This window comes from Elephantulus edwardii, unplaced genomic scaffold (genome assembly GCF_000299155.1).
Source record: "Elephantulus edwardii isolate Elephantulus edwardi_28Jun2011 unplaced genomic scaffold, EleEdw1.0 scaffold00014, whole genome shotgun sequence".
In the NCBI taxonomy this organism is placed as follows: Eukaryota; Metazoa; Chordata; class Mammalia; order Macroscelidea; family Macroscelididae; genus Elephantulus; species Elephantulus edwardii.
Genome location: NW_006399764.1, coordinates 11,404,184 through 11,429,853, shown reverse-complemented (window position 1 = coordinate 11,429,853; position 25,670 = coordinate 11,404,184). Strand labels below are relative to the sequence as shown.

Genomic DNA, 25,670 nt, shown 5'->3' with positions numbered 1-25,670 from the left:
TCTCTCTCTCTAGTGTGTGTGTGTATATATATGTATGAATTATATATATAAAGAAGCTCTGGTGACTTAATGGTAAGGAATTGTGCTGTCAACTTGAAGGCACATGGTTTGAATCCACCTGCTTCTCTGTGGGGAAAAAGATGTGCATTCTCCTTTTGTATGTTTTATTGTCCCTGAAAACCTGCTGGAGGGTCAGCTATGAATTACTTCCAGTTTGAAGGTACTCACCACCACTACCACCACCACCCACATATATTAATATAGATGTTTATTCTAAGAGTGTCTGTGTGGCATAAATGGTTAAGTACTCAACTACTTACCCCAAACACTCACTGGTGCTCTCTTCAGCAGCACATATGCTAAAACTGGAACAATACAGAGAAGATTAGCATGACCCTTGCACAAGGATACCATTCATATTCATGAAGTGGTCCATATTTTTTATTTTTTTATTTTTTTTTTCTATAATTACACTGGTTTCACTTCTCCTTTTTTATACCCTGAAGAGACCATAGCTGACATCCAAGCAGATATATGCACACCCATGTTCATTGCAGCTTTGTTCACAATAGCAAGGTCCATATTTTTTAAAAAAATAAACAAACCAACCAAAGATTCACTGGTTTCACTTCTCCCAGAGGAGCCTTGGAAGAAAGGTCTGGCAGTCTGCAGCTGGATGACCATAGCCTGGGAAGCCCCATGGAGCGCAGCCACTGTGCAGCATGCGTGTGGAGTCACCACTTGTTGGGATTTACTTAATTGTAGCTGGGTTTTTTGTTTATGTGTAATAGGTGACAGCAGTACTTAGTTGCTGTGTTACTTGTCTCTGGCTCCTGTACCTGTTAAGTTGAATAGGATCATTGGCAGCATTTGAATGAGCTTGTTTAGTGTATCTGAGGGGCGTTTCCATATATATATTGACAGATCTCCTTTTTGGACAGATGTTGATGTGAATTCTATGTGACAACATAAATTATTTATCAGGGCTGTTATTCCATTTAGAGCTTATTTCCCGAGATAGCAGTGAAGATCCTTATGAACTCCGAGGTATAATACAAAGACATTTTAATACGGTGCTCTAAAAGAATTCATAGGTAGCACTCCACCGGTGACCTTTGTTATGATGAAGATCCAATTTCAGGGGAAATAATGATGAGAATGATAAAATGGAATAGAAAATAAGACTACTGTGTGTGCTTTATCTTCCCATCAAATACTTTGGGCATGTTGTCTGGAGGAGTCCTTGAAAAAAGACATCATGCTCAGAAAAGTAGAGGGCAGCAGAAGAGAGGAAGGCTCTCAGTACCGTGGGGTGACACAGTGACTGCAACACTGATTGACCATCGTGGAGATGGTGAGGCTGGCGTGGCACAGGGCAGGGTTCCAGTCTGTGGTTCCTACAGTCTCTGTAATTCAAAGAGACTCAATGACCCCGAACAACAGCAGCAATACCTGCTTGATTTAAGGAGCAAGTGTAGCCGAGATGATGAGGACAGCATAGGATCGGGCAGGGTTCAGATCTATTGTTGATCATTATGAGTCAAGAGTTAACTCAATGGCATCAAACAACAATATTAATGTATCGGGTGGCATAGTGCAGTGTGAACCATAAGGGCTGTGGTTTGAATCTACCAGGAAACCAGATAGACAGATTTCTGTGGGTTGAAATAGACTCAAGAACAGTGGGTTTGATTTTTTTGGTATAATGTTGAGAAAGTTACTGTAACGTCGTCTTCTTTAAATTAGGGATGTTATGTGCCATCCAGTCCCCTACCACTCGCTGTGACCCTATGCACAGTAGCTCTGAACCCTGCCCCATCCTAAAGCTGTCTCACTGTTGCCAACACACCTACTCCTGTTACCTGAGTTACCGTGTCACATCATCTCATCTGGGATCTTCCTCTCCTGAGCAGGCCCTCCACCCTTCCAAATATGATATCCTTCTCCAAGAACTGGTTCCTCCTGGCTCCGTGCCCAAAGTACCTCCTGGCTCCGTGCCCAAAGTATGTGCTCTTCAAAATCCTAGCCTCCAAGGAGCATGTTGGTTTCACTCTTTACAGGACAGATCTGTTAATTATCTTGGCAGTCTGTAGTATGTTCAGTATTCTCCAGCACCACACCTCAAAGGTTTTGATCGTTCTTCTGTCATCCGTAATCATTGTCCAGTTCTCTGATGCATAGCAAGCAATTGTGAAGACCGTGGTCTGGATCAGGCACAACTCAGTCTCTAGACCGACATCATTGCCCCTTAGCACACTGGCGAATTCTTTAATTTACTTTTTCTACATTTTCCCATTTTTTAAAAAATTTATTCACCTTTTTCATGTAAATGAAATAGAAACAACAAAATATAATCAATCTTACTTGTGAGTGTATATATGTAGAGATACAAATAATAACAAAATCCAGGGGAAAAAAATTAATTTTTTCAGTTTATTTCAACTATTGTTTCTCCTAAATTAATGTAGAAATGTCTTTTCAGTGTTAATGTGTTTTTTTTAAATTGTTAACATAATATTATTTCAAAGACTGTGTTGTAGTATGAGCACACACAAACAGGAAAATGGCTGAGTGTGGGAGACACTACGCTGAGTGAAATAATTTCAGCCCAGAAGTTTACTGCATAGACTCTCTGTTGTAATAATATGATCGATTATGGAGTGAGAGGGAAGAGTGGGAAAAGAATGGGTAGATGATGAGCAGTGAACTGGAATGGGTGAAAGGAAGGACAACAGGAAAGAAATGGGCAGTTAGAAATTGTAAGTATTTTACTTAATAACCTGGGACAGGACACATATTACAAAAGGAGTTGGGTGAGAAGGAGGACTATGTGCCTAAATGAATGGAAATAAACAAGAATTATTGGTATGATTTTAACAAAGTTTTAATTTTTATTTTATTATTTTTGTGTGTATACCATCAAATCGGATCTGAGTGGTACAGGAGGAGATTGTCCCTCCTTTTCCAGAAGACCATCTGGTGGATTTGAACTGCATACCTCTGGGATTGCAGTGCAGCTTCTTGCCACTAGGCCACCAGAGCTCCCCTAGATTTTAATAAAGTTTTAAAAACTTTTCATGGAGAATTTCAAATGTGGGTAGAGTGATTCTGTGAACCATTAGGTTCTTAAAACTTTAACGCAAACAACCAGTTTAACCAAAAATATTGGGGAGATGCCAGTAGTTGAGTCTTAGATGGCCACTCGCAGCTCAGAGACTGCCTGTTATACTAGGAAATAGATAATTATTTTTATGAAATGTAACTGGCAACTGATTGAGCTCTTCCCCACCCTTAGGCACTGGTTCAGTCCAGTAGCTGCCTCAGTGTCTAAGTAGTTTCTGTGACTGTGCTACTCGTGTGCTCTCATGTGTATGAATATACATGTAGCTGTTATAGACCCGCCACTCATGGAACAGGCAAGACCTGCCCTGGGGTGAACTGGCCCAGTAACTGCAGCAGTGGCTCGAACGGCGGTGATTGTGAGAGCCGTATAGGACCAGGCTGTGTAAGTGGTCTGTTGTGCATAGGGCGTGGAACTGACTTCTTGACACCTGACAACAGTGACAACTGTTTATGTGTGTGATCATGGTCTTCTGGGATTTCTCTCCCTCTTTCATTATGCTTATACATATGCTTACAAATTTTTGTTATTATTATTGCTGCAGAATAGTATACGCTGCATCATTTACCATATTGTGCTCTGTCAGAACCAAATAATAGCCCTGCAGTGGATTTTCTAAGGCTGCAAACTGCGTGGGCAGAGCTTGCCCATCTGTCTGCTGTGGAATAGCTAATAGAGTCAACACCGGCCGTGGGTCACCAGCACCACTCCTTACCCACCGAGCCACCAGAAGTCCCCAGCATTTACCATGGTTGTCCTTAATTCTTTTTTCTTTTTTGAGGGTAAATAGTAATGAGGGAACCCCGAAGGGACAGACACTTCTTGAAAGGAGTTAAGGAGAAAAGGCCTGGTTGTCATTTGTGTGCACTGCTATTGTCCTTTGCCTTGGTCATGTTGTGTTTCATCTCATGTTGTTTGCATTTCCTTCCACTGTAACTTTTGAATATATACTACTTAGTCAGTTGCTTTCACCTTCCTCTCCCTACTTTTCTCTGTGTAAACTATTCTTGACTTCTGTAATAGTTGTAGTTGTTGTTGTGTACTTTTGAGTCAGAACTGACCCATAGCAGACTCTCCAGCAGGTTTTCTGAGGCAGTTAATCGCATGGGTGGAGATTGCCCATCCTTCTCCTGCAGAGCAGCTGGTGGATTTGAACCGTGTGCCTTTGGGATTGCAGTGCAGCTTCTTACAACTGGACCACCAGAACTCCTTTCATATAATATTTGCCCTTCTGTGATTGGATTATTTCACTTCTCATTACATTCTCCACATTCATCTTTGATAGGAGATATTTTACAGATTTATTATAATTCTTTTATCATTGCATAATATCCTAGTTCATGTATTTATCTGCACTTACTCATCTGTTAATGGAAATTTCGATTGTTTCCATACTTTTGTAACTGTGAATGACACTACAGTGCATTTGGATGTATATATATGTTTGTTTGCATGCATCTCTTATTTTTATAGTGTATGTACCTGAGCTATTAACTGGTCAGTTTTGACTCAGCAACCTCAGCAACCTTTGATTGGGTTTCTGGTTTACAGATCTTAATGGTAAGAGATTGCCTATCTTTTTCTCATGGAGCAACTGGTAGAATCAAACCGTCAGCCTTCTGGTTGAGAGCACAACATGCTGTATATCCTGCCACCAGAGCTTCTTTTAAGATACATACGTAGAAGTGAGGATCATATGTTTTTTTAAGAGAGCAACTGTTTATTCTACTTTTTTTAAAAAAAAGTACATTATTGAGTCATTGTGAAATTAACTGGTAGTCTCGTTGGTTGGTCGAGGTAAAGTACCATGTCTTTGAAACACTGCTCATGTAAGTATGTGAGAAGAGCTTGACATGCATCAGAGAGCTTATACAGGAGAACACTGGGAAGGACTTCCTGCAGGACCGGGGCTTTTCAGCAGCTGTCTGCACATGTGATGTCTGTCACCAGATTCACCCATGACTGCAGATTGCACGGTCATGATAGGATATGGAGGAGAAAGAAGACACATGCTTTTGTAAGGACTGTGGCCGGTGTGTTAGCCACATGAGAAACCTCAACACTTAGCGAGGAATCCAGGCAGGATCTAAACCACATGCACGGCTACCCCTGTGTCATTCAGTAGATGTGTAACGCCAGCCACAAATGTGAACCACATACGGCACTCTAAATGTTCTAGTAGCCACATGAAAAGGAGAACTAAGGAATGCCAATTTTAATGTTTTATTTATCCTGTTATATAAAAAAAATATAATTCAATGTGTAATCAGTATAAAAATTATACATGGTAAGTTATGGGTTTTTTTTGGTGTCCTTTGTTGTTGTGGTTGTTGTGTACCTTTGAGTCAGAACTGATCCATGGCTGACCCTCCAGTGAGCCCTTCTTTCTTCTATGGAGCAGCTGGTGGATTGGAACTGCCTAACTATGCATTGGCAGTGCAGGTCCTTACCACTAAGCCGCCAGAGTTTCTTCCTTATTTTTGGTTCCTTACATCTTTTAAATCCCAAATGCACTTCACTGCTGACTTGTGGTGCCCTCCGTCAGATTTCCAAGGCTGTGAAGACAGGAGGGGACTTTCTCTGAATGAGCACCTAGTGGATTGGAACTGCCAACCTGTTAGCAGCCCAACACATTATGTACTATGCCACCAGGGCTCCTTCTTTTAATTCCGGTTTCAATTTCATGCTTTGCGAATCTCAGTTTGGACTAGCCGCATTGCTCGTGCTCAGTAGGCATAGGTGGCTGGCTGTTGGCTGCTGGATCGGAGAGTGTAGGTCTACCGTGTGGTCAGACAGAAAACCTTTCACATTCATTACCATCATGCCTTAACTGACTTGTAGCTGACCCACCAGCAGGTTTTCAGAGACTGTGAATTGCACGGGGGCCTGTCTCTTGCTGGAAAACCCGAGAAACTTGTACGAGTCGCACCTCACCTAATGCCCCAGCTGATTCGTAAGCGTGTTTAGATCTTGTCCGAGCCCAAGAAGAAATGTAATATTTTCTAGCCTGTTGAGTCTTAAATAAGGAGATTTGGTAGACTAGTAGGTTAAGCATTGTCCTGCTAATATTTATAAATTAAAGACTTGATGGTTGAGTATTGGCGACTGAATCCCTTTCTTGCAGTTATGTGGACCAATTTTTTTTCCTGATTATTATTTGCCAAGAGTTTTTAAGGACATGAATGATACCTTGATTTTTCAACTCTGTTTCTCCTGAAATTTCTTGAATGAAGGGGGGGGAATATCATCACTTGTAGATTTCTTCCTACCTGTGCTATGGAGTGAGCGGGTCAGAGGTGGCTGCTGCTGTTCAAATGTGGATAACACATGTCACTTATTTGAAGATGGCAGGATTAAACAACAGATTAGAATATTCAGTATTTTCACATTTGTCGTTAACATCTTGTTATGTTTCTTTACAGGAATACCCATGGTTTGATAAAAACCATTGTGAAATTATTACAGATGCAAGCTGTAAAAGAAGGACAAGGTGGGGAGAAGAGGGTTCAGGATCTGTACACTATTAGGTAAGCCTTTTCTGACGTCTTTGGCTGACTGACACACTAATCACGGGAGGGTCTTGATGGTCTTTCCTGGCTGGGTTTGAAGTTCTGCCTGTCGCTGGTGCTGCGGTTCCCTCCCCACGCTGTGACGGGAAGCACTCAGCTGTCCCTGCAAGCTTGTTTGGAATAGGAATACACATGGCAGAACCCACCTCAGCATGCCCGAATCAGTTCACATTTTAGAATGATTCTCCAAGTGATTCATAGGTGTGGTAAAGTTTAAGAAACACTGATTTCTATGATTCATACATAAGAAAGGTCTGATGATTTACTTATAAAAAAATCAACCTGTGAAACACACTTCTTCCCTGACGTACGTGCAGTTGCCATGAGTAAGGATTGAGCCAGCGATGACGGTAAAAGGAGATTTTCTTGTGTGCAGAAGAGCTGGGGATGCTTTTATTTTCCTGCTGATTCTCCTCATTGTGTATGAGTGTCAGACCTTCACCTCCTTCCCTTCCTCTAATCCATTTCCTTCTGCTGTTGGCCCTTATTACTGCAGCCTTGTTTTCAAAAGACAATAGGTGCCAGGCGTGGATCAAGAGATTAGTTTGAGGAGTTGAAATCAATTGGGTATGTAGTGTGTCCTTAGATAGGTGACACATTAAGAGGTCCAGAATCAATCAACCTGAGTTGGCATAATCCGGTAATGTTTATGGAGAGCCCTTATGTGAATGGCTGTTTGGTGCTATAAATCAGTAGAGTGTAATTGAGTGTGGAAGAGCCTTGACTTACTCCAGGGGGCCTGGCGGATGGCAGAAACACAGGAGAGGTGAGCCTCAAGAGCAGATTCCCCTCAAGAGAGCTGTGATTACCTGAGTCAAGCATAAAATTGGCATGCTGTTTTAGAGCCTTCTTTCCCCCGTATTGGTTAACAGTGTCATCCAGCCTCAGAGAGGCAACTGATGAGCTGTGTATGAAAGCATAAAACAGATGAGAAGCTTAGAATTCCACTGAACGGCATTCTCTGTTTATACTGTAGGATTAGTTTAAAATGGAAATAGTTAGACGAATGATTGTAAGCTTTCTGGGCAGGAAGCTAATCTGTACTTTCATGGTATTAGGGACTCTCCTAGTATATGCTTGGTGTTAAAGTATTATTTCATCTTGTAAATAATAGCTGATTAAATTGGATCATAGTGACATAGAATATATTGCCTTTTTCAATGGATCTGCTTTGAATTGCATAAGCCCTGCTAGTCTAGGAAGAGAGAGGGAGATGCAAGAACCTGGATGGATTCCCTTGATTTCTGTGGATTTTCAGATGGAGCTTTGTAGAAGTATATTTTTTCAAAAAATTTTATTTGTGGTGAGCTCTGGTGGCCTAGTGGCAAGAAGCTGCACTGTAATCCCAGAGGTGTGCTTTTTTAATCCACCAGGTGCTCTGCTGGAGAAGGAGGAACACTCCTCCTGTACCAGTTAGATCTGATTTGATGGTACACACACAAAATAATAATAATAATAATAATAATTATAATAATTATAATTTATATCTGTGTTTACTGAAACTAGAGCTCAGGGTTCTCACGCTTCAGTGTGTGAGAACCACCTGGGGAGCTTATTAACAGTATAGCTTCTCAAGCCCCATCACCAGAGATTCTTGTTTATTTGGTAGATTTGATATGAGACTCAGCATCGGCATGCTTATCCATATGCTCATCGATAGGAATATAATTAATTTGTGCTATGTTTCTTATCTAAAGTAGGATATCTTTTTGCAGGTACCACAACTGCACTAGAAGGATGCCTTTGGCATAGACTAGGTGGTACCTTTAGGGATGTACACCATAACTTGCTTCCTCTTTTTTCCTACTTGGAAGGGAAGATGACAGTGTGTCCTAGGCATCAAGACACCAAGTTCATCTTTCCATATCAACCATGGACAGATAGGCCAAAGGCAGGGCCAGCGACCAGTCTTCAAGGAAATTCCGTCCAGAGAGACCAAGCTGGATGGATACATGAGAGAGAATGTAATCCTGACTTCGTCATTCAGAGCAGTGAAACAATTCTCTGACTCCTTTGGCCTCAACCCGTGTTAGTGTTCTTCATGATCAGTTTGTGAGTGACCACCAACTAGAGGCACAAGAGACTCTTAGCAAATCAAATGATACGTGTTATTTTCAGTGTTGACTACAAACAGAACTCATCCTCCGAGTCTCTAATACTCGTTTCTAACAAGACTTGAACATCCACATTTTTTAACAAAGGCTTTGGAAGCAGGAGGTCTGTGACCATGTTGTAAGGAACATTGTATCAGACTGTGTGTAGCTAATCAAGTTTGTGCTAGTTAGCCAGTTCCTCCTCCCTAACTAGTCAGAATACTGTTAGTTACTGTCCCATTTGTCCTTCCTGCAACTCATGGTGACAGAACACTGTGCTGCCTGGACCTCTGGCAGCCCCGTAATTGTTGGCGAATTGGATGGTTGTGATCTGTAGGGTTTTCACAGACTGATTCTCAGAAGTTGATGGCCAGGGAAAAGAAAAAAAAGAGAAGTAGATGGTCAAGCTTTTTCTCCTTTTCTGTCTTAATCTGGAAGTTCTGCTGAAACCCTTCAGGATTACAGCAGTTTGTAGACCTCCACTGACGCATAAGCAGTGGCGGTTGTGTGAGGTGTTCCGGCGTCTCAGGAATCAAACATGAGTCTTCCTTACCGAAGGGAGAATTTTACCTGTGAGCCTCTCACCACTGCTTCCTAAAGACAGTTGCTATTAGCTTGTGAGTCAGCTTTGCTATGGAGCACCTGTGAGAGAGTAGAATTGCCCTATAGAACTTCCTCGACTGTAATCGTTAAGAAAGCAGATTGCTAGGTTTTTCCCCTGTGGAGCAGCGTGGGTTAGTTCAAGGCCCCCATTTTTGAGGGTAAGCAACCCATTATTTAACCTCTATACTGCTAGAACTTGTTTCCTAAGCTGAGGATATTTAAATGAAATTTTGGTTATCCGTGCCTTTAAAATGGAGATAATGGGATAGAACAATTCTAAATATTTGGCTACTGTGATTAATTGAAAAGCATTTGTAACTTATCACAGGGTCGTATAACTTGGTGAATGGAGGAAGGGGTCAAGAAAATGTGAATGATCTGGTGGGGACCTGAAAAAATGGGGTAATGGTAGGCGTAGTCCAGTGGGGCTTAGTTTTATAAGACACAGTGTGTGAGAATGAATATATGAAATATACTTCCTAAACAACATGCCTCTGGAAACTGTGAACTTAGAGAAGCGATGATAGTTGTAGAACAGGGTTCAGGTCTTTGGTTCATGGGGTCACTATGAGTCGTCCTTGACTCGATGGCAATCAACAAAAACAACGTTAATGAAAGAAAGTGTGAAACAAACGTGCACACACACATGCACATACACACACACATGCACACCCCCCATGAATGAAACACAAACTACATGAATAATTATATGAACACCAATTTAAAAAAAAACACACAGAAAAGCATTTGTGAGGTGTAAAACGCCAGGCCTTCAGTCTAAGCTCCCAATGAACTTTAGAACTGTCTGAGAACTTTGAAATGTTCAGGTTCCGGGTTCTACTGAGAATACTGGTCAGCTTTAGGGATTGGTAGATTTTTTTTTGATGTTTCCATGGTGATTTCTAACTTATCTGTAGAACTGAAAAACTGCAGGCCACTTGTGATGCGGCAGTGGGAGTTCATTGTCGCCAGACCTTTGGAGCTTTCAACAGAAATTAAATTTCTGTTTGCAGTCTCCTCACTCTTATATATTAGCAACTAATTAAAACGCTGAAAAAAAGTCCAGAATGAGCAAAAAAATCTTAACTCTGCAAAAGTAGGTTTCTTAAGCTGAAAGTACTGAAGAACAACTTCAAGCTTAGAGTTGGAATACTGAAGAATTTTCTGTGGGAAAAATAGTGAACGATACAGGGAATATCAAAAGAAGAGATACAGGGAATATCAAAAGAAGATGGAGTGCACAGATACACTGTACTGAAAAGATTTGGTCCACCGTGAACCATTTCAGGAAGTAACATGTTTTCAAGACTTAGGTACCGAAGGAAGATATTCAAGCTGCATTGGTAAAATACAAGGTCCCAGGAAGTGATGGAATACCACTTGAGGTGTTTTGGAAAATAGATGGGGCCCTAGATGTGCTCACTAGCTCACTAGTCTTTCCCAAGAAATTTGGAAAACAGTTACCAGGTTGACTGACTAAAAGAGATCCTTATTTGTTTCTGTTCCAAAGAAGTTGATCCAGCAGAGGGTGGATTTATCCAGCAGTATAATTAATTTTGCGTACAAGTAAAGTCTTGCTGAAGGTTATTAAAAAATGGCTTCCAGAAATTCATGCTATATTCAAAAGAGGCTGTGGACCTAGGGATATGATTACTGAAGTCAGATGGATCTTGACTGAAAGCAGAGAATAACAGAAAAATGTTTCTTGTATTTTGTTGACTGTGAAGATCATAATGAATTACGGATATTGTTGAGAAGAATGGCAAGTCCAGAATACTTAATTGTGTCACAAGAAACCTGTATACAGGAAGCATTCATTTGGATAGAGCAAAGCAACAAAGCATACTTTAAAATCAGGGAATTATGTGTCAGAATTATGCTCTTTCTCTGTACCTATTCAGTATATTTGCTGAACAGATACTTGAGAAGCTGGACTATATGTAGAGAAATGTGGCCTCGGGATTGGACTGGAAGGCTCAGCAGTCTGCATTATGCAGTTTGCTTCATGTGCCCAGTAAAAGAGAAGACTACGTAAAGCATTTGATAATGAAAATCAAAGGCTGCAGGCTTCAATATGAATTACATCTCATTTATCAAGAAAACGGAAGCCCTCAGCGTTGGGTCAGTAAGCAAAATCATGAAGGAGAAAAGTTTGAAATTCTCAAGGATTTCATTTTGCCTGCTCAACACATATGAAAGCAGCATTCCACCCCCCGACCCCCCCCCCCCAAAAAAAAAGATGTGCTGCTTGGGCAAATCTGCTGTCAGGGACCCATGTAAAGCGCTGGAGAGTAAGGATATCAGTTCAAACAGTGAGATGCACTTGACCAAACCATGACGTTTTCATTTGCTTCATAGTAATGTGAAAGTTGTACAGTGAACAAAGAAGACGGAATGAGATCAAGGGCCCTGTGATGTTGGAGAAGAGTCTAGACTATTTCATGGGCAGCCAAAAGAACAAACGGGTCTGTCTTGTAGAAATTGCAGACAGGGGGCCCCTTCGAGGCCAGGATGGTGACACTTTGTCTCACGTAATTTGGGCCGGTTGTCAGGAAGCACTCATCCTTGGAAGACCTGTGGGAGAAATAGTGGGTCTTTGAAAGAGAGGAAGACGCTCCGTAGGAATGGATCGGTACTTACTGAAGCTGTGGATTAGAACGTGGTGGAGATAGTGAGGACCGTGCGGGGTGGGGTGAGACTTTGACCTGTGGCTCATACACCAGCTGTGTGTGAGTTGTAGTGAAGTCGATGACACCTAACACCAACGTTTAACATGCAACCCATGAGCTACAGTTGTGACTTCTGTTTGAAGTACTTAGCTACTTTCAAAAACGTGACCAACCTTTTCTAATTAGCAACAATTTGCATCTTAATTATACTTTTTTTTTGGCCACCACGAATATATTCTTTAGTGTAAGCCCCCTCACTTCCTCACTTTGCTTAGTCCGCATTTTTTGGTGATTAGCTTGAACCTTGATTTCCGTTTAAAGCACTTACATTAAACTGAACTCTCTGATAGTGACTGTGGAGGAAAGGAGGTGAAGCAGAGAGCCAGTGTTTGGCTAGAATTTTAGTTGCAAGTAAGAATAACTAAATTTTTTATGATTTGTAATACATTAGAGGCTCCTTTCCTCATTTGCCTTGCAGTGTGCCAGTCCTCCCCCAAGAGTTTTAGCGTGTGCTTTTGGTTTTAATTTTTCTCTGCATATTCATATTATGGCAGTCTTTTTAAAAATCTCTCTTCCCTCAGCTAAAGTGAGGAAATAGCTGTGAATTCATGAACAGTAACTGCTTGTTCCAGAATTCGTGTATCATTCTGATGTGCCAGACAGTGGCTGACGTGCACAAATATCAAATGTGAAGAATTTTATTTGGGGGAGGGTTTGGTCTGCCCAACATCAAGCTGTACTTTCTGGAAGAAAAGAATAGTCAATGTTGTTGGCAGATGGTGTGCTCAGACGTGTGTGATTAGCCCAATGGTACTGGATTGTTAGTTATATCCCGTGTAGATTAAGGCTGTGGACGCTTATGTGTGTATTTATTCATCTATTTGGGTACATGTTCTGTAGTTTATTTGAATAGCAAGTTAGTTTAAGAAACTAAGATGTGTGTCCTCAAGCATTTCAAGGATTGTATATATAAAATTCATTCTTTCACTTACTTCTTAAGGAAATGAATTCATTTTGCCGGGGCCATCAAACAAAGAAAAACAGGAGAAAGTCCAAATAAATCCCAAAATAAGAGCTCTGGGACCATTTGTGGTTGTGGCTATCGAAAGTAGCTCCAGCCTTTATTTTGAGAACTGGCTTTTTCTTAGCCTGACAGTTTCTGCATTTTCTCTGTGGTTGCTTTTGAAGAATGAGATTGAGCCAGCCATATGATGAACACATGAAGACCTTTTCAGACTTAATGCAAAAACATATACAGCGTGTGCCTATACTCTGTTGTAAGAAAGAGGTTGGCAGGTTAGACAAATTAATACGTTGTAGAAGCAGGAGTGGCATCTGCTTCCTAAACAGCATGCCTCTGGAAACTATGAACTTTGCGAAATGACGGTAGTTATAGAAAAGCGTCAGGTCTTCTGTTCATAGGGTCACCATGAGTCATGTTCGACTTGATGGCAATCAACAACAACAACACGGGTTAGTTGGCAGGGAGCTCTGATGGCCTAGTGGCAAGAAGCTACACTGCAATCCCAAAGACATGCCATTCAAAGATGGTCAGTCTCCTCCTGTGTGATTCATTGCCTCTGAAAACCCACCGGGTCATCTATGGGTTGGTTCTGACTCGATGATACACAACATTAGCTGGTGCACAAGGCCCAAGAGAGAGAGTGCTCCACATAGTCACTCAGGAGAAAGGGGGCTGCTAAACCCCTCAAAGCCATGCAGAAGCCTTCGGTTTTTAGTTAAAGCATAATTGGTAACCACTAGAGACTTTCCTCTTTAATGTAGTATCTTGAAACTTAAAAGTTACAGAAAACCCCCAACAAGAGTAATAGAAAAGCCTCCTGTATATCATTTATTCAGATCAAATGGGTTAACATTTTTCACTTTGTCACATATGCTTTTTCATTTTCTCTGCCTTTTTCCTGTTGTTTTAAACGATTTGAGAGTAGATTCTGTTCATGGGATAGATAGCCTGTATTTCCTAAGATCAAGAATGTTCTCTTCTATAGCCAGAGTGCAGTTATCAAACGGAGGACGCTTACTCTGGTGCAGGGGCCCTGGCACATAATTGGGCAGATAACTGAAAAGTCAGTGGTTCAAAACTCACCAGCTAATCCATAGGAGAAGAATAAGACAGTCTTCCCATAAAAACACATAACATGGTGAAGGGTCACCAGGGGTCAGGACTGACTTGTGGGCAGTGAGTAACACTTACCTAAAAATTTATTCTAACTCCATATTGTAGTTTGCTAATTGTATCAGTGATGCCATTTTACACCATTTTAAACCCCCTTTTTAACTACAAATTGTAGTTTAATTAAAACCCCATGTTGCTTTTATTTAGTTGCCTTATTTTTTTTTTTTTTTAATCTGGATTTCTTCTTTGGTTTTTTCTTTCAAAACAAGGACATTTTAAAGGCTAGTTTTCTGAAATGTCCCTCAGTTTGGATTGGCCTAGATTTTTTCTTAAGCGCAGCGTATGTATGCCTACCTGAAATATTACTTGACATACTGTATCTTTCTTAGGATATCATATCTATGTTCACTTAATCCTCAGTGCTTTCAATTTTAATAATGAAATCAAGATGTCTGGTTCCTGTCCATTACAGTTATAATTCTCCTTTTAACTAGTAAGTAATCCTTGGGGAAGACACTTGGAATCATGTAAATGTCCTGCATCTTAGTAAGCTCACTATGGTGATTGCAAATGGTGGTTTTTCCAACCCACCACTCCTTTTACATTTATTAGTCTGCTTCTACCATAAGGAAGAACTGCACTGAAGAGTTTATGCAGAAGAATGGCATGATTAAATTATGACTTGAAAAAGATTATTTGATTGCTGAACTGTAAGTGGACTGGGGGGGACAAGAAAGGAAGTGGGGAGCTGAGGGAGAAGGCTATTGCAGGAGAACTGGTGAGAGATGATGGTGGTCTTGCGCATAATAGTACCAGTAGAGATCGTGGGATGAATAAATATGAGATATATTTTCTTTTTATTTAAGAAATATGATAGAGTTGAAGATTTGGTTTGGACTTGTGCTTTGTTAAATTACTCAGGCTGCTTTCTGAGGAAGAGATTAGAAAGAAGGCAACTATAAAATGATAGTTTTGAAAGTGGTGATGGAAATAAGGATGTATTTTAGAGGTGGATATGGCAGAAGTTCCTGGAAATTTACATACTCTGCAGATTCTGTGGTGTTACTCCTGGAGATTCTGATTTAGAAAACTTGAGGGGGACCCAGGGTAGGTACTTCGACTCAATATAGTAGAAAATAGTCTGTAGGGATTCTGATGTGCAGCTAGATTTGGAATTCTCTAGACAAGAAGATGAAGTAGAAATAATATCAGTGTATTTCACTTTGACAGTAGAGAAACACAATTCTAAAAGATGTCCGCATCTTTAAACGTGCACAATTAAGTCATCAACCAAAGTTTGGAAGGGAGTAAATAGTATCTAATTTGATCTAAATTTATTTGTAAGGTAAATCCAAGTTACTGTGATTATTATATTGGCCGTGTGGTTATACCTCAAGGTGTCCTGGTGGTGTGTTGAGTTTTAAGCATTGGTCTGCTAACTGGAAGGTTGGCAGTTCGGAATCACGAGCCGCTCAGCAGGAGAAGTCAAGCTGATCCCGCAGAGACCTCAGCACATCAGTGGGACTTCTGCCCTGGGGGCTGCCGTGTGTCAAAACCGACTTGAAAGTGGTGCGTTTGGTTCTTTACATTGCTTTTTGTTTGCTTTTCTTGGGCCTGTCTATAATGTGATGTACATGAGTTTTTAAAGAATAGAAAAAAGTTAGACTTGAAATAATGTCACTAAATTAATATTTAGATATATTTCAATACCTTTTAAAAATTGAGGTATAGTTGCACACCATGAAACTGCCCCTCCGAAAGGGTGCAGCACCGGAGAGGACACACCTCATTGGCATTGCTTTGGCTGCAGAGTCGTGCAGTCATCAGCACATCGGTTCCAGGTCATTCTCATCCCGTCAGCCTCTTGGCCTCCACCGTGACCACCACTAGTCTGCTTTCTGTCCCTGTGGATTTGTCCCTCCTGGGCATTTGATACAACTGGAAACATGCAGGCTGTGGCCTTTTCGTGGGTGACTTCTTTAACTCTCCAGGTTTTCAAGGCTTACCCCACAGTGGTGCGTTTCAAAGCTCCTCATAGCGGTCTTTATTATGGTAGGGTCTGTGCCTGCATATCTACATTAGAATGAAACAGTACTTCACAATAATAAATACACTCATAATGAATATACTACATTTATCATTCTGTTTTGGATTATTTCCATGTGCTTATCATGACTAATGCTTTTAGTGCTTTTTTTTTGCTTTTTATGTTTAGCATTTTTTTTTAAAGGCAAGAGAAAAGAGAAGTTTATTAGGGATGACACATCTTAAAGAGCCGACGGATCTTCCCAGAAACAGAAAAGGCCTTCCGTTAGTCTTAAAGTGAACTGGGTTATTGGTAGGTTGCTAAAGATCTCTGGGGGCCCAGTGGTAAGGGAGCTGTGCTGGTTTAGTGGGAAGGAGTTGCACTGCTGTCTCTACACCCACCAGCAGCTCTGCCAAGGAGGATGGGCAGTCTCCTCCCGTGCGATTTATTGCCTCTGAAAACTGCCTTGAGGGACAGCTGAATCAGTTCTGATTCACGGTACATATGCAACAACAACAGTTTCTTATTATATAATCAGTGAGAATAATTGTTTAGGTATTGTTTAATTTACATATACTCATTACATTTATTCTTTTAAAATGAAATTTAATAAAAGTATTGAGGCTTCTTAGACAACTTTATCATGAAAGAACAGCTCTTAGCAATGATATTATGGTTTGATATCATAGTGGACATTTTGTTTTTTGGTGAGGAGGGCTGATTATTTGAATAATGTTGTTGTTGTTATGTGCTGTTGAGTCACCTGTGACCATTGTGACCCTGTGTACAGCAGCTCTGAGCCCTCTCCTGTCCTGAGCCAGTCTCACTAATTCTGACACTAACCGCCATGGCCCCAGTTACTGTATCAATCCATCTCATCTGGGATCTTCTTCTGCTTCACTGACCCTCCACCCTCCCAAGCATGATGTCCTTCTCCAAGAACTGGTCTGTCCTGGTCACATGCCCAAAGTATGGGAGATGGAGCTTCAAAATCCTAGCCTCCAAGGAGAAACTTGGTTTCACCCTCTCTAAGACAGACCTATTTGGTTTCTTGGCAGTCCATAGAATGTTCAAGACTCTTAGTTAAGTATATTATCTAAATGAATCCTTTGAACTGCCAGTGACTAGTTTTATTAACCACAGAGTATGCATGACATTGTTATCATTTGTCTTATTCAGTCAAGCCGCCAGGATTGGAAATAGTAGAACATATGAATATATTTAATTTTGCTGAAGTTACAAAGCCTTCAATGCTCAAAAGACCACTCACTATTTCAGAGCAGAACATTTTTTCTGTCTTTGTGAAATGACACTCTTCTTGTGATTTATTTTTTGAAAGAGAGACTTTAGCATAGCTGACTTGTACCACTTACCTTAGATAGGCTTAGTTAGAATTAACTGGCATCTCTGCTCCTTTTTTGGTTTAGGACTCTCTTTAAGAATCTCAAAGAACTTTGGGCTTCCCCTTCCCCCGAAAGTGTTTATGCCGATATGTCCTCATAATTTTGCATATTTCAGAGAGTGTAGATGTATGTAAGGAGCTCTGGTGGTAGAATGCGTAACTTGTTGAGCTTCTACCTGAAAGGTCAGTGGTTTGAGCCCATCAGCTGCTTTGTGAAGGAAAGATGAGCAATGGTCTTCTGTCAAGACTGACAGCTTAGGAACCTGTGGGAGTCACCATGAGGTGGATGACACTGGGTTTGGTTTATGCTTCAGTGGAGAAGTGGAAATATTTGTTGAAAAATCAGGTCAAAGCAGAACTTAGCAGTGTCAGAGCTACCCCTGGAAAAGTCCAACAGAAACAAGAATAAGGAAGAAGCTAAAGCAGTAATTGGGGAAACATAGACAGCAATTCTTTCTAAGGACCATCTGTCTCTCCGGTGTTTGAGTCTTTCTGTCAAACTGCCTGTTTTGCTTCTGTTTTCATTTCTTCTTTTCTCCCTCCCACCTAAGAAAGCCATTGCTCAGAGCTCATGGTTTTCTGATCACCCGAAACTCACACCTGGGATTTATAGTCATGGCTGAAAGTCTAGTCGCACGTACTGTGCAATCTTCCAGTGATCAGTAGTCACAGGAATGGCTTTTTAAGTCTCCTAAGCCTAGAATTTAATTTTTAAAAAATGACATACAAATGTACTGATAGATGTGTTTAAGATTATGAGAATGCTGTCATTTTTGCCTTATTAGCCCTCTTATCTTCAGATTTTCTGTAATTTGGCATGTACTTTCATAAAAGATTTTGGATCCCTCCAGCCATTACCTTGTCCTTTAAATAGTTCAGCCTGTACCATTGGCAGACAGCTTTGCATTAAAACATTGGCTCTTAAAATAGCGATCTTGGGAAAGGCTAAGTTGTGAAGGCAGAATCTTTGCAATATAAAGTATGTTTTCAAAGAAAGCTCAGGTTCACCGTGTCTGCCTTATCAAAGAAAGAATTTGTCTGTCTTTATACAAAGCAGAATGTAACCAGTAAAAATGTCAAAATTAAAATAACTTTCAAGTGATTCTTCTTCTTCTGGGAGCTTATGTGGAAAGGATAATATTCATTTGTCTTAACACTTTATAGGACCAATGACAAATCACAATGATTGTTTAATTTTTCTTTCTCATGTTTTTGATAAGTATATTCATTGTACAATCAATGTAATTTTTACGATGAAAATGTAGACTTAAAACTTGCAGAGCTGTTTTCTTTCTTTCTCTCTCTCTTTTGAGTCCCTTTTTGGCTTCTAACCAGCACTTTCAAATCAAAATTCAGAGCAGGTAGAGAAATGCTTTTAAAATGCATATTTGATGTAGTAAGTGCTATGCTATGCTTCTGAAAGCGCCAGGGTCACAGCTGCATACATGAAAATGCATGGTGACTGCAGGCATTGTTTCCTCACACAGAAAAGGCAATCTGTGTCTGTCGCTGAATTTATGATGTAAATCCAATCATAGCTTTCCTTTCTCCAGAGATGGAGCAGAAAAAGGTTGAGGTGACCCAAAGGTTACAAATAACTTTTGCTTTCTGATTTGCCTACCACAAGACTAATTTTTTTACCCCCTCATTTCTATTAAGATTGATGTATTTACACTTGGAAAGGTGAATCCAGTTACTTACCTCATTTTATCACTGCCTGTGTGCTAGTCTTGTGGAACCATGAATTTATCATTCATCCCTCCTCACACTCCATTCTGCTTACATGCTCTGTTCTTGACAATGTTATTCAGGAGTGGAGAATGCTGGAGTTATTAGGTATCAATTCTGTGTGCTTCTACTGTGGGTTTGTTTTTTTTTTTAAATTTTGGGTGGTCTGAACAGTTTACATTTGAAGCTGTGACTACAAGAGTCTATGATGAGTCTTTTTTTCACGAGTCTAATAATTTAAGCAGTGGTTTTCCAGAGTGAAAGAGCGGGAGATGGTATATGTGTATGTGAATTACATTTATCGTAGATGCTCATTCATCACTGAAAGGGAAGCATAAAAAGAGTAAGGAGACATAGAACCACTTTTCAAGCCATTTTAGGTTACAGTTAAAGATACAAACCTACCAATATGGTAATTATAATAGTACTCATTTGTTGATGCTTCTGTTTGCCAGATAACTATGTTAAATGTTTTACTTAAAATAGCAATTAAAACATTACAAGTCATGAAATGAGAACGGAACAAATTGGGTTGTCTCTGGCAGAAAAAACCCACCCCCACCCTAACAGTAAAGAAGAGATTAGTGGTGCTAGAGGCCAATGAAGGGTGACCTGGTTGCTTGGTTTGTATTGATTTTGATCTTTAGAAACAATGTTATTCTCTTTGATGGAGAATGCAACCACTATTAGACATCTGGGGAGTTAGGAAGTTCTGGTTTACACATTTTATTGTATTTTTTTTGTGGGGTATTTCTAGACACAGTATTGTAATAATAATAATAATAATAATAACAACAACAACAATGACAACTAGTTTTCTCTTTGAGATATAAATAGGAGGCCTCTTCGATTTTATTAGGCTCTGGCCTTAGAGCCATTTACACTTAGCATAGAATTAGTAATAGTCGAGAGTCCTCTTTCTTTACGGCTGTCTTTTACAGAGGCTGGTTTATCCATAGTTGTAAACAACATGAAGGCTGGTGCTTCCCTGGATGACTTGGGCTGTATCACTTTAGCTCTGGAAGGTAGTTAGTCAGATTCCCTCATTTTACAGATGAAGAAACTAGCTAAGAGGTTTAATGCTCATGCCCAAGATCACACACATTTGTTTATACACAATTTTTTGCAGGCCCAAAAGATAAATTTGAGACTTTTGCTTTTTAATTCGTTGCTTCCTCCCACATTTCTCCTGTTGACCTCCCTTCTCCACTTTTAGTTGTTCTGAGATAGAGACCTGGCAACATAATAATGACTAACTTCAATGATGCTGTCTATGTAGAGGCTTCTATGCATATAATGATCTTAATGATATGATGCCACACTTGTGTTTCTTTGCTCTAAACCCCTAGATTAAGGGTCACTTACTATTAAGTGATTTATCATCTCTGTTTGGCTAACCAGCTGTCATCTTTAAGAAAAGGTTCTAGTCAGCTTACTTTTCAGAAAGTGCAAAGCAGGTCTGCCAGAGTGTAGGGGTAAGAGACACACAGGAACTGAAATGAAATTTCATGGCATAATCCAGGTTTTATTTTGGTGTTCATTTTTACTACAATTTAAAGCAAACAATTGTGCTTTTAATGAAGAGTGATATTGAAAATGGGCTTGTTTAAATGGGTGCTACCCTTTATGTCGACGTTTCTCAGTAAGATGTACTTGAAAGAAGTGGAAGGACTAACAAGCAGAGAGAGAAGAGAGAAAAGAAAAATCTTGAATAATCCATAAATGTAATGATCAATCTCTGAATATACCAAGAATGAACTATACTTAGCCTTATGGCATTTTAAATGTGCTAATTATAATATTTTAAATAAGATAATAATTCTATTTTGTCTCATCTTCAAATTAGCATGTATATTATTTAATGCTGTTTATTTTGGAACTGCATTCTATATTTTGCAAAGGAATAATTTTACATTTGTTTTCCATTTTAAATCTTCTGATTTCTGCCAGCAGTGTTACTTTAATGCTTCCAGTGTTTAATGGGAGTCTATTTAATGACTATGTCAATGAGAAAGTTGACATCTTGAGTCTGACTGATAGCTGTTGGTTTTGTGTAAGGAGTAGTAAAGATAGAATTACAGCGGTTTTAAGTAGTCTGGGGCTGGTACAATATCCAAGAACTCTGGTGGCCTAGTGTTAAGGAGTTGCGCTGCCGACCCAAGGGCATAGGGTTCAAATCCCCCAGCTGCTCCAAGGCAGAAAAGTGGGCTCTCTCTTCCTGTGCAGTTTACAGCCTCTGGGAACTCACTGGAGGGGCAGCTCTGTGTTATTTCTGACTCAACAGCACATGACAACCATGACAATGTTCGAGGAGCCCTGGTGATGCAATATGGTAAAAGGTTAATGGTTCAAACTCACCAGGTGCTCCATGGGACAGAGATGAGGCAATCTGCTTGTGTGGAAACACAGCCTTGGAAACACTGTGTAATGTAAGCTGGAATTGTCTGATGACGGGTTTGGTTTCTTTGAGGTACAATATCTTAATCAATATTGTGCCTCTCACAGTGTTTGTCGTTAACCTAGAGCAGAGGTTCTCAACGAGGGGAGGTTTTGCTCCTTTGGGAAGATTTGCTAACGTCTACAAATATGGTCACTGTTATTAGGACAGTGCTAGTGGGATCTATGAGTAGAAGCCAGTGATGCAATTCAACGTGCAGTAGTGTCCAGGGCAAGCTCTCACAAAGGATTACCTGGCTCGAAATGCCGGTAGTACCAAGATTGAGAAACTATCGCTCATGACGGGCACAGCGTTCACTGAATTAAAAAACTCACCTGTTCATTACTTGAGCATCAGCATTTATATTTTATTTTATAAATGTGTTCACATACCAGTTTATTTGTAAGACAGAGATTGCAACTTCACTTTGTTGTTGTTAGGTGCTGTTCAGTCGCCTGTGACTCATAGCGACCCTAAACCCTGCTCTGTCCTGTGCCAATCTCATGATCTCTGATACACCTACCCCCATTACCCAGTCACTGAATCAGTCCATCTCATTGAGGAGCTTTCTCTCTTGCTCTGTCCCTCCACCCTCCCAAGCATAACATCCCTCTCCAAGGTCTGGTCCTACCTTACAACATGCCCAAAGTATGTCAGTCGAAGCTTTAGAATCCTTGCCTCCAAGGAGCAGTCTGGTCTCACCCTCTTTAGGATGAACCTGTTTGTTCTCCTAGCAGTCCATGGTATATTCAACACTCTTCTCCAGCACCACAGCTCAAGGGCATCGATTCTCTTTCTATCATCCCTAGTCGTTGTCCAGCTTTCTGATTCAGTTTAGTGTACAAAAAGTAGTAAAACAATGTTTTGGCAATAACAATGAATTTTTGGTTAGTGGTGCTCAGTTAAGAGAGTGAGATATGAAATGATGATGAGTGGGAAGATTCAGTGGGCTCACTTGGTCCTCTTTCCCTCCGTGGCTTTCAGTTTTGAAGTTCCCTGCAATGTTGTGTGATATTCCCGAATATTGCTGTCTGGACTCAACATAATCAATTATCTGGAAAAAGAAATTATCTACATGGCTAAATAAATTCTTAGTCTAGATAAACTCTAGTTTCTTAAGTCCTACATAATCTTTGGTATTAATTTTAAGATACTAAATAGAGTCTACTGGTAGGTCTTCAGTTTCTTGCAACAAAGCAAGGATTGTTCTCTTAATTCAACTGACAGAAGTGAATTTGTAATAGATATTTTGTTATATGTGCATCTTTTCGAATCCTCCTCTAAAATTACTGCTTTGAATTTCTATCAACCTGGTTTATTTTGGGCAAAATGGCATATTTTAAAGAGACATTAGATCTTTAGCAACTTTTTGGAGTAAGAGGTGGTTGGGCATAGGAAGTTACTTATATGAATAAAAGATACTAGAAAATACTTCATTGCTTTATGGTTGCATAAGAGCTATGAGGCAGCGTTTTGCCCTTTCCTCTTGAATAGTCATAAAAGCCTCCATTTGCTAGAGCGGCATTAGTGGATGCGTTTTCCTACCTGATGCTTCCATTTCAGTGTGGTGTTGGTGAGAAGAAAAACTGGCTAAGATCATTCAGTGGCTGTTTTTCTCAAGTAGGACTCCACTTGATGACAGTGGGCTTGGTCTTTGGTGTTTGAAGTATGGGGAATCCTAGTAGAAGGATGGTTAAGTGCTCAGCCGCCATGTGAGAGATGGTAGTAGAAACTCACCAGCTGCTCTTTTGGAGGAAGATGTGTGATTCTGTATCCATAAAGATTACAGACAACAAAATCCTATGAGAGATCTGCTCAGTCCTATAGGGTTGCTATGAGTTGAACCACCTTGGGGTAACTAGCTGTTATCTTAAATACGCTGGAGAAACACAAAAGGATACACTGAGAAGAAGGAGGTAGAAGGGCCAGAAAGGCGGGACAGGGCTTTCAAGCTGGGGCAGAGTTACAAGAAATGAGACCCTCCAGAGAGAGGGCTCAGAACGAGAGCAGCAGCAGCAGGAGGTGGCCTGCTATGTTCAGGAATGAAGAATCAGGGAGATGATGTGGAAGAGCTCCTGGGTTTGGGAACAGTCCAAGTTCATCTATTAAATGGCAGAGCCGATTCCTCACACTTGATTCTCTGAGACCCTGTGACACATTCTGACTTGTGCAAAAGAGATAAGGGGAAAATGTCCTATCAGTAGAACCATCTCTATAACAAATACCGAAATTGATTGTCTTATTGGGCAAAAATCTTGAGTAAAAATATTGTCTGGCTGGTGTCAGCTCTTCTGCCACTGGATTTGGATACTGAGAATGGGATTTAGCTTCCATGGGGATTTTTTCTTTTTCCTTTGGTGTTTTTCAGAACTCATCCTCAGCCTTTGATCACTGTGCTTGAACACAGGCCTGACTGTTGGCCAGTCCTTCTGCAGCAACTGACAGCTTTTTTCCAGCAGTGCCCTGAAAGGTAATGTCAAAGAAAATCTGTGAGTGCAGGTGGGGACTTGTTAAATTGAGCATTGCTTTCAGCTCCTTTGTTGTACCCTTTCCTCACATGCTATCTCATTACCTGATAGTTTGCATATATGGCACTAACAAAAAAGTATCACCTGCTTTTTAAAAAAATTTTTATTAGTGACATAAATCTAGCAATAGCAAATGTCACGCTTTTCAAAAGAGATGAGGCAAGACTAATGCTGGCTGTGATGTATCTTAAGATTATGTAGGTGACTATTGGACAGGGCCATGGTTTCCTATTACTTGGTCATTGCATCTAGAATGTAATTTGTCAGTTCTGTAATGATATGATTTGGCAGTTTTATAATGATATAATTTAGCTGTTATGTAATGATGCAGGTTGACACTTAACATAATGAGAGAAGATTGAAGTTGCCAAGGATCTCCCTTTCCTTGGCTCAACATCCGTGGGTTTGAGTCAGGAAATCACGTTCTGTGTTGCGTTGAACCAGAGTGCTGGGAAGGACTTCTTCAGAGTGCTGCAGAACCAGGAGATCACTGGGAGGGTGAAGCTGAGTCTTACATAAGCTGTGAGATTTGATTGTCTCATACGCATGTGAAAGTTGGACAGTGAATGGATAGGGAAGACCAAAGAAGACTCTTTGCCATTGAATTCATGTGTAGGTGAAGAATATTACACACATCACGGACTTTCAAAGAAACAAGTAGGTCTCGAAGACTTGCAGCCAGAATGATTCTTTGACGCAAGGAAGGTGACACGTCATCTCCCATCGTTTGCACTTTTTTCCAGGAAGGGCCAGCTCGTGGAGCAAGTCATCATGCATGGTAAAGTAGAGGGTCAGAGAAAAAAGAGGAAGACCCTCAGTGAGATGGAGTAACAGAGTGGCTGCAACAGTGGGCGCACAAACAGGGGCCCTTGTGGGAATGGCCCAGGATCGGGCAGTTTTATTCCGTTACACACGAGGTTGCTATGATTTGAAGCCAATTCCAGGACAGTGAACCACAGCATAATGTTGCAGCTGGGCAGTTATGTAATGATATTACTTGATAGCTGCACAGTGTTACAGTCATCTTTCATTTTGTTGTTCTGATACAGTTATCCTCTATTTTTGCATAATGACAGTTTATACATAATTGCCTGGTTTTTGGAACATAACTGTGTTGATGAGTGACGAGAAGGTATACAAGAGAAGCCCCTCACTCCTCCAGCTCCCCCCCCCCACTCGTGTGTGGTGCTCACATGTTAATCTCTCTTTGAAATGTTTTGTTGGGGAAAACATGATTTAGTTTCCGAAAAGTTTGAAAATCCTTGGACTACAGGATAAAAATCTAATCTGTCTAGGATTTGAGTTCTATCTACTTCCCCTGTTTTATCTCTCCTTATCTTTATTTTACAGTTTATGC

The 25,670-nt window shown here is 40.4% G+C and overlaps 1 protein-coding gene across 1 annotated transcript in view; it reads left to right on the top strand.

Annotated features, from left to right (window-relative positions):
* Positions 1-25,670, top strand: part of FOCAD (focadhesin) — a 282,657-nt gene that overhangs the window by 17,726 nt on the left and 239,261 nt on the right. The window contains exons 4-5 of the mRNA XM_006881273.1: positions 6,544-6,648; positions 24,154-24,255. Of these exons, the coding sequence (XP_006881335.1) occupies positions 6,544-6,648; positions 24,154-24,255 (207 nt within the window). The remainder of the gene's footprint in view (positions 1-6,543; positions 6,649-24,153; positions 24,256-25,670) is intronic.